Here is a 9,485-nt window from a genome sequence, read left to right as displayed (position 1 = left end):
TTCTCTCCATTTTTTTCCGAAAGAAATGTCTGAGTTTACCAATTCTATCTTAGGACGCCACAAATACGGCCATTGATCCGGACTTATGAGCTGCGCAACGGTATGTATTCAACAAACTATAAGGCGGAGAACAGTATATTCCTCCGGCAAATTCGATGAAAATAATTCACCTTCTCCAACTTTAATTAGTGGCCAAGTTGAAGTCTACTCCGGTTAAATTCTCTTAGCTCAAGGGTATCCCAAATGGAAATCGAAAACTCTTTCAAAAATACTTTTTACTTAATTCCTTCCACACAATTTCGCGACAAGAAGCGTGGAAACAAAATCACGTTACTGGAATAGTATTCCGTAGTGTCTCAAGAGGGGAAAGAAAAACGTTCTCAGGAAAACAAAATTAGGGACAAGTCTGTGGCATCGCTGTTGCGTCACTTCCGGACATGGTTAACCACACGCATCCTCTCCGGTGACTCGCGCAGTCGTCCTGGTTTGATTTTTCTGAAAGCTGTGCAAAATGGATCGAGCAATGTGCTGTAAACTGGTGGCTTGGTGGAGTAAGTACTTTTTTTTCCATATTTTTGCGCTTCAATACTCGCGCGTTGGCAATTTTCAAGAGGGTTGGCGCTTATTATCTTCACGATCTCCATTAATTAGTAGCGCCACTGAAAAGCATGACACTAGTCGAATCGGAAAGAGATCGACTAAGTACCTTTTAAACACCTCTTTCTATAAGTGACCAAAACCTTCACTTTTCCGAGGAAGCAGCGGTTAGGATACATGGGATGATCCATTTACCGACTTTCCGAGGGTCCGGGTTCGATTGCCAGCGGTGGTGCAAATTCCCCTATAACACTCCGATCTCCGTACGTATCGCATGGCGCGCACTTATTTATGGGACTCCATTGTCGCATGGGACCACTGTTTAACACCTTGGCGTCTTGCTTAAAGAATAGGCCAATGCTAGTCGCAACGCTGTCTCTCTCTTCTTGATTCTCCTACTGCCTTCCCTAATTACTAGGCTTCCCAAATGCCGCGAGGTACTAGCTGCTCCTAGTTGCCTCCTTCGATAACTACTACTCTTGACGAATTGGTCATCGAGGTGCTGTCAGCGCGGAATTGACGAGAACAAGTGTTTTGTGTCCACAAGACAATTCTCTTAAGCGTACCCCATCCATCTATCCTAAAGAAACTACGTCAAAAGAACCTCAACGTTTTTCCTTAGAGCTCAAAAATATATTCAGCTGTCCCATAATCAAGTAATTACAAAATATTTTATCAACTTTTATTTGACGGATGTGGATTTTAAGTAGCTTAAATAGCACCTCTCTCACACCAAGGCAAACACTTTGATGAATCAGTAAAATTCGCAATCATTAGTGTTTCAACTGTACGAATGATTGTTTAATGGTAGACATAGTTTAATTCATGAACTTGGTGATAGTTAATTATCAATTCTAGAATGACATTTAACTTATTTAATAACTAACTAAAAATTAAATATCTCCATTTTATGATCACTAAATGCCTATCAAACATACGAATTGTTACCGTAAATCAATGATGTAAGTAGTTAATCGCCGGCGAAGTTTTAGTATTCTAACTGCTAAGGTCATTTGGTACTGTAAATGCAATTCCGAAAAGACAATCCTACTGGAGGGAAAATTTCAAGCCAGTATCTAAATAGCTGGTGAAAGTCTAGCTCTCTGAACTTAACAGATCAAGGCAAAAATATTGGTGTTGATCTCACACATATTTGTAAATGTGTCTATTTAATTGCAGTTGCTTATTTGGGTTGTGTTTGCAAGCTAATTCAATGGTAGCAGATTCATATTCACACACTTGATTTTATGCTTCCCTTGGTATTTTTTCTGGATATGAGGTAGCGTTAAAAAAAAGCTGATCAGATAGGTCCATTGGGAAACGTGAACCCCCACAGGGGTCACGGATTGGAGTGCCTCATGGGAAAATTTAGGAAAAAGTTTTTGCATTTGACTAAAAATAGTTCAGGCTGTTTGCCATTGTTTATTGAATTACATTATATGTAAATGTGAGGTACTCTCATTGGGAATGAAGGTAGGCAGGGGATGCTTCAAGTTATAATTGCAGATGATCAAGAATTTGTAAAACAGTCTGCCAAATATTTGCAATCAATGTTGAAAGCATGACAGGATCAATGAAAGAATAAGTGGATGAATAAGTAGTGGTATTTAGGGGAGGCAACCGACTGCTGCTCATTTGCACCATAGGGGATGGACAGCAAAGAATGAAGGGTGGAGAGAAACCCAGCATCAGTATTAGCCTACTCTTAATGAAAGGCGCCAAGGGGTCCGCAGCTTGAAGTCCCATCCAACGGATGGCATACTCACTACAGTGCCCTCCACAAAGCACCTCAAGTAGGGATTGAGCTACCTCTGAAAAATATTCAACACCGCCAGGATTTGAACCCAAGCCCCCTGGGTGGGAAGCCAGTACGATAGCCACCGCACCAATCCCGATCCCCTTGGATGAATAATAGGCAAAATAAAACAAATTAATAAGACAACAAAGAAGTAAGAATATTGAGATAAATATCAATGGAGGATAGGAATTAGTAGAAAATATGGAAGCCTTTTCACATTTTTACATAATTGGTTAGTAGTTTGAAAGAAAATGGGTGTAGCAATTGAGACAGGATAACTTTTGTAAGCAAAAGAAGCATTTATATATAATATGGAGGGGAGCAACTACAAGCATGCTAATTAAAAACATAAAAAAGATCAGAAAAGACTGCTGTATGGTTTCAAACCCTGATCTTTGAGGAAGCACAATGTTCATAGATTAGATAATCTTAAGATGTGGTATTGAAGAGGGAGAGAACAGGGATTCTGAGTGAGAGAAATAATGTCAAATTTTTTAATATGTTGGAGGAAGAACGGAAGTTGTAAGACAAAAGTAAAAAAATGGCTGAACATGTGGATGAAGATACTAAGAGACATTAGTCTACTGAGGCCATGATGGAGGGGAGAATGTTGGCTGAAGTACTTAGGGGAAAGGAAAATAAAAGATTTTTATATGATTTGACAGCAGTAATAATTATGGAGGAAAGGACATGATATATGGCAAACAAATTTAGGCTGGAGGCTTCAGAGGTCTATGAAGTATTGTTAAAATGAACGGGGATTGTCCAAAGCCTACTTATATCACTGGATTATCTTTGATGAATTCCTGCAAGTGGTCCTTGTGTCTACTGGCATCTCTGCAAGTCCACGCTTAAGGTCAGGTTTCTCAGAGGTCCTCATCACAGGAATTAGATGACATCTACATCTTAATTAAAGCTTGAATTCAAAATTCCGAGGTTAGCAGTTGGGTGTGCTTCTCACAAACTATTATTCCATTCCCCAAGACACAGGTGACCCTGTGACAGGAATAAGGGTTCGCATCAGTTCAGAGCTGTCAATGGCATAGTGGTGATGCTGCTTGAGACCACAAAAAATACGGGAATCAAAGTAATGGATGAGATGCGATTGGGAAGCTATTCTGGTTTTATTTCACTTAAAATTATGGGCAAGGGAAAGCAGTAAAGAGGATTTTGCTGATTTGAATTGGATAATTTGAAGGTATGTTGCATTAAGTGCACATTTGGGAATTGTTTTCCAGTGAAGAAAGGAAAGAAGTTTAATCAAACCCTTGTTTAAAAGCACTTAGGGGAAAAGGATGTGGAGTAAGTTGTAGAGGTATGGGTAGACACCTTAATTCTTTGCGAAAGAAAGAGTCAAAATTAAGTTTTCAGTTGAAGACCTAAGCAAATCAGTCCCCAATAGATTATTCTGACTGATTGAGATTGAAAGATGCAGTAGAGTAGAAGATTGATTGGTGACTTGAGAGAATTAAGAATTTGCTACCAACATTAGTGCTCTGCAAGTTGATAAGTTTGGCATATTTCACAAAATGTTCAAAAAGGATCACTTCAAAACTTCCCAATTGCCAAATCTTTTAATTATTTTTGGTTTCTGGAAGATAATACTTAGTGCAATGTATATTCCTCGGCTAATTTTTAGTATTTATATCCTCCTCTAACCTTCATTTCTAGAACCTTATTTTATCTTTTTCCTGTTTCTCAGATTTACCTTATAAAGTTTAACCACTTTACCAATAATGGCATGTGATTCAAGAAGTAAATATTATTACTCATTTCTATCATAATAGAAAGATTCTTAAATTATATAGTATTATTGAACTTTTTCCATATTCTACTCATACATAAAAATTTTGATGAAGTCCCTTACTTTATTAGCAAATGACTACAATGGAGTCCATTAATTTGTTTTGCAGCATTGAGCAAAACATAGATGAACAAAATCAACTACATAATCAACCACTGCCAACCACCCCTATCAATGAACCAGTCATATAGTGTCTTAGCAATTGATATATACTTGCACTTAATTCATAACATTATTTCTTTGCCACCAGTGATTTTGACATCTGTGTCACAGAACAATGCCATCCATATCATCGAAGGCAATGAGAAGATAGTGCCTTCAGGGACAAACTTTAAATTACACTGTGATAAAGGAAACCTAGCAGCACATTGGGTTTTTCAGGTAAGTTGAGTCACACCAAGGATAAGAAGTTACCCCTATACTGTCCTAAGTTCAAGCTTTAAGGAAGGGTTCTCTTTTTTTTCTGTCATCCCTCGACTCAGATTGACCATCATGCACACAATCCTAAGAAAGATTAAATAACAAGTCAGACAAGACATTATGAAGATAATAATAAGATTTCCTTTGTCCTAGAAGCCTTTAATTGGAGATGAGGATGCCACAATATTTTACTTTTTGCTAATTGCCTTAAGTTAGTGTGCCACAATGTAGTATGCCTTTTAACATACACTATTTGATGACCATTAATGGTTGCATCTCCAAATGGAAGTGTAACTCCTCCAATCATATATCCAGGTTGATGAAAGTTAAACCTCAAGATAATCATGGTATAGATGCAGAAGTACTTTCACTAAAAGACACCTGTCAGAGAACAATAAGAAAATAATCATTCAAGCCTCATTAATTTTCCATTTCACCCTGTTTCAATCAGAAAACATAATAAGAACACTTTAAAACTATGAGGCATTTAACACCTTTCCCTGTTTTACACTGGGTTGGCCATAGCATTTTTAGCAGCCTACATAGAAGAGCTGCATTTTGCCCTCCCCACTCTACCCCAGCAAGGAAGTGTTATTCATTACTATGCTTTAGGAAAAATTAACAGAATTTGAAAAAAGATGACAAATAAAGAAGGCTTCATTCAAGGAAAAAACTTTACCAGTGGTTCAAAACATGTGATTCAGGAGTCAAAACATTTCAAAAAGGAATACATACAGAGAATATCTCATTATGTATGTAGGCAAGGTGGATGACAGTAGCAATGCATGAAATGAGGTTGAAATTAATCGAAAAGTTTGTGCCAGGGAAAATTAAATCATATCAAATGGGAGAATTGAGTAAGTAATGAAGACATTCGATGAGGATTGGAAAGAGAAAGAGGTACATATTAGGAAAACCCAAAAATGATAATGGATAAACTTGTTGGACCTATTAAAGGACACCACGCCAAACTAAATACAACTGAAAAATGAATAGGGAAAGGGGAGAAGTAAAAAAGAGGGAAAACCAAAGGGGGCATTCATGGATCTGTTTTGGTCTCTATGACTACTCCAATCAAAGTTTTCCCTTGTAGCAGGGTTCGTGACTTATCTTGCAACGCAGTTATAATGAATTTTTCGAAATGTCAAAAATCATATTGTGTCGGTCTCTGCAATGCAAAAGTATTAGATGGTGATAGAGTGGTGATTGAGTTTTCATGACCCACAAAAATAAGAATTGAGAAAAAGGTAATGGAAGATAGGAAAGTGAAGAAATATGTAGATTAACACTGATTATTAGAAATGAAAGTTAAGTAGAGAACTGCATCAAACTAATCCGAGGATCAACAACCAATAATCTGCATACGAGGGTGGTCTGAAAATTTTCTGACCAAACAAAGATACAAGACACTTTTTCTGAAATTTTATGAGGTCGGAAACTTTTCAGACCACATCCGTATGTCCCCATGTAAGCTCAATGTGTTCATCATTGACTTGAAATGTAATTGAAATATTTTAGTTTCTTGTAATATTATTTTTCCTGAATCAGCAAAGTTCTTCACAATTCAGACCAGATAACAAATAAGAAAACTGTTAAACATACACTTACATGTGTAATGCATGAGTGTTAAACATACATTACCCTTGTATGGGCAATATGATTATATTTATCCCTTTTAAAACATTTCATTTGGCAGTTGCTCTTTCTTCTAGTTCTATTTAACTTTTCATTTAAAAGAAGGGAACAATGCAACATTCCACACCAGTGACTGATTTAAGTAAGGATAAAAACTTGTCAGATCAGGATATTATTCAGAGTATGTTAACAACTCATGGGGAAGTTGAAGTCTGTATGAGTGTATGGAGTTAATAAACCTGAAAGAAATTGGGCTGATAGAAATGAAACTCTAGGAAATGGGACAGTGTTTGAAAAACCACAGTTATTAACCCAAAGGTCAGTTTGATAGGTGAGGGTATAGCTCATCTAGTGCTAAACCCAACAGCATGTGGAATTCATAGATTAGGGTAGGGGGACCAGTTCCTTGCCCTATGTTTCCTATAGTTTCCTAGCAAGAAATGGTGCCCACAAGCATCATCAGGAATGGAACCTGGCCTCCCTAATGAGTCGTTAAATGCTCTGCCCACTGGACTACCATGTCCCTGGCAGTATTTACACAATGAAATATTGTTTAGAATGTTAAATAAAATGAAGAAATTCATAATCGTATTTCCTAGGAAAAACAATCCAAATTTCAAAACACCTTAACTTTTAAAACCAAGTCTCAACCTGTAAATCCCAATTTGTTAAATGCCTAATTGAGAGAAGAAACACGGGCATAGCTCAACCAGCTATTTTGCATTTCCATAGAGAAAGTTTTACCTGGATTCCTTGGAACGATTTGAAATTTAGTGGTGCCTTAAAGCTTCTGGATATGATGAACTTCATGTTGCATCATTAAAATATATGATATATTGAAACTGGTCTGCCATGATTTAGTTACAGTATAGAATAATAGAATTCTTTTTATAAATATCTCGCACGCTCCCTTTAAGTATTAATATTCAATTTGTTTTCTCATTAAAATAGGAATCAGTACGCTCACGTGCAAAGATATCCGTTTCTAAAAATATTATCATCCTTGAGGTGAAAAATGCTGTTTCTAATGATACAGGATGGTATATCTGCTCCAGCTCACCTAGGGATAACCCAGCAAAAATCTATGTTTATGTGAGTGGTAAGTCAAGAAATAATAAATAAATGTCATCTCCTAAGAGCAATGAAATATATTTTGACTTAACTTATTAACATATGCTGAAATAGTGGAACTTAACTTTCTGGAAGAATCTTTTCATTTGACTGCTAAAATTGGAAAAAATGTGGCTATTTACCTTCAGGAATATTGCATTAATTTTGAGTAAAAACTGAACAGTCTGAAAATTAAAGAGAAAGCAGAGGCCACATTTTTGGTTTCATTTTATATCTTTGAGGAGAAGCTAATTAAGATATTTTCCTTTCTTCAGATCTTGAATATCTTTTTATTGCTGGAAACATTTTTACTAGTTCACGGTGGATTATTCTTAAGAGAATATTTTTGGGACATTTTAATTTGAATTACTTACACCCAGCATGTCCCCTCAGCAGATCCACCCAATAAAATCATATTTCATACATGAAGGGTTGAATTCTAACTCAAACAAATGCTCCGTAGCAATTCAAAAATAAATTGAATGCCACATGCACTTGAAATCAATTTAACAAGGAAAATTGCTTATCATTGAGTGGTTTTAAATCCTTGAATTTCAGCTTATGTTATCCTTAAATTCACTCATTGGGCACACTTCTTTTTGTTGCTGCATAAGTGCCTATTGCATGATTGAACATTCCAAAAAAACTTAGTCTGCAAATCAAAGATCACTTAGAGAGGTGAGGTCACTTTGCCTTCAGGCACATGAAATTCACAATTATCAATGAAGGAAGAGAGTTCCTTTCCTTGACCAAAATCTGCTCTCTCAGAAGGTTCTATATAAAAAATCACATGGGAGCATTTTGAGGCAATACCCAATTTCAAATTAAGGCCTTCAACCACATATCCAATTGCTCAGCTCAGAGATAAACTAAAACCATCTGTTCTTCCCAAGAACATCAAATTTCTTCTGTACATGATTTATATTATAATTAAGCAAGACACAATCCTACAAAATTTATGGATTCAGATTATTTTGATCTTAACCTTATGATTACTTTCTGATAAGTAAATTACTAGGTGCATATGGTATGTCCTACTTGATGGCATTGCATAATTACTGGAGTGTGTAAAATTACATCCTAGAATTATGTTGGAAATTTCTCATGACAAAAAAACTCTATGTCTTTTGTTTCATTTTATATCTTTGAGGAGAAGCCAATTAAGGTCTTTTCCTTTCTTTAGATCCTGAATATCTTTTTGTTGCTGAAGACCTTTCAGTAGTCCAAGCTACAGTTGGTGAGAATGCAGTGATACCATGTCGTGTCAACAACCCAAAGGCTGTTGTTACTCTATCACAAGTAAGTTTAAGTATCACTAAGGTATTTAAATATGCGAGTTTTAGTTGTCATGTTGTCATTTCACTTCTATTTTGAATCATATAATCACATTTTTTGGTAATTTTCAAAACTCATATTGTGAATGATGATACCTGATAGCATAGCACAGATGAGATGACACTAAAAGATATTGGGATCCCTTAAAATTTAAATGTACTTCATTACATGCATACCATACATACGGTAAAATACACCTGACTTGCATTGGGTGTTTCATAGAAATATAAAACAGATGGACTGAATATTCGGCATTAAATACTAATATCAGTCAGTATTTTCTGATGGCTATCAATTGGACAACAATTCAAAACACTGAATATATTTACTCACTAACCAAATTAGGAAATCATGGACAAAAATCAGAAAATATGAGGGCAAAATATATTGGCAAATTTTCAGCTTTAGTGCTGTCACAATCATAACAAGCATCACATGCCAATTTAGTCTTGATTTTCATAGCAATTAAATTGAATATTGATGAAAATAAAACTATGAATTATGAATTAAACATAAAGACTTTAAGACATAAATATAAATGAACACATGAACAGTTTATTTACTAAATTTATGAAAACTAGGAAATTAAATGTAATTACCTGTAATTATAGAATTTATTCACACAATACCCTTAATCACTCTTCCTTTCAAAAAAATCTCCAAATGGAAGTGCATGTCATAAATTCCATATTGAAGTGCCAAAAACCTCATTATTCAAATGTAGAAGTTGAATACTTCACAAGAGCTCAAATTTTTGGCATGCCCTTGTGAGATGGGCAACCCAAT

At 35.8% G+C, this 9,485-nt stretch overlaps 1 protein-coding gene across 1 annotated transcript in view; it reads left to right on the top strand.

Moving 5' to 3' along the window:
• The first annotated feature begins 501 nt into the window (after positions 1–501).
• LOC139697956 (vascular endothelial growth factor receptor 1-like) overlaps positions 502–9,485 on the top strand; it is a 39,554-nt gene continuing 30,570 nt past the window's right edge. The window contains exons 1-4 of the mRNA XM_071596813.1: positions 502–551; positions 4,450–4,580; positions 7,206–7,353; positions 8,548–8,663. Of these exons, the coding sequence (XP_071452914.1) occupies positions 512–551; positions 4,450–4,580; positions 7,206–7,353; positions 8,548–8,663 (435 nt within the window). The 5' untranslated portion in view covers positions 502–511. The remainder of the gene's footprint in view (positions 552–4,449; positions 4,581–7,205; positions 7,354–8,547; positions 8,664–9,485) is intronic.

Source organism: Hetaerina americana, unplaced genomic scaffold (assembly GCF_022747635.1).
Source record: "Hetaerina americana unplaced genomic scaffold, ioHetAmer1.1.p SCAF_8, whole genome shotgun sequence".
Classification (NCBI taxonomy): Eukaryota; Metazoa; Arthropoda; class Insecta; order Odonata; family Calopterygidae; genus Hetaerina; species Hetaerina americana.
The sequence above is the reverse complement of the archived record's forward strand: the minus strand, read 5'-3'. Positions and strand labels throughout refer to the sequence as shown.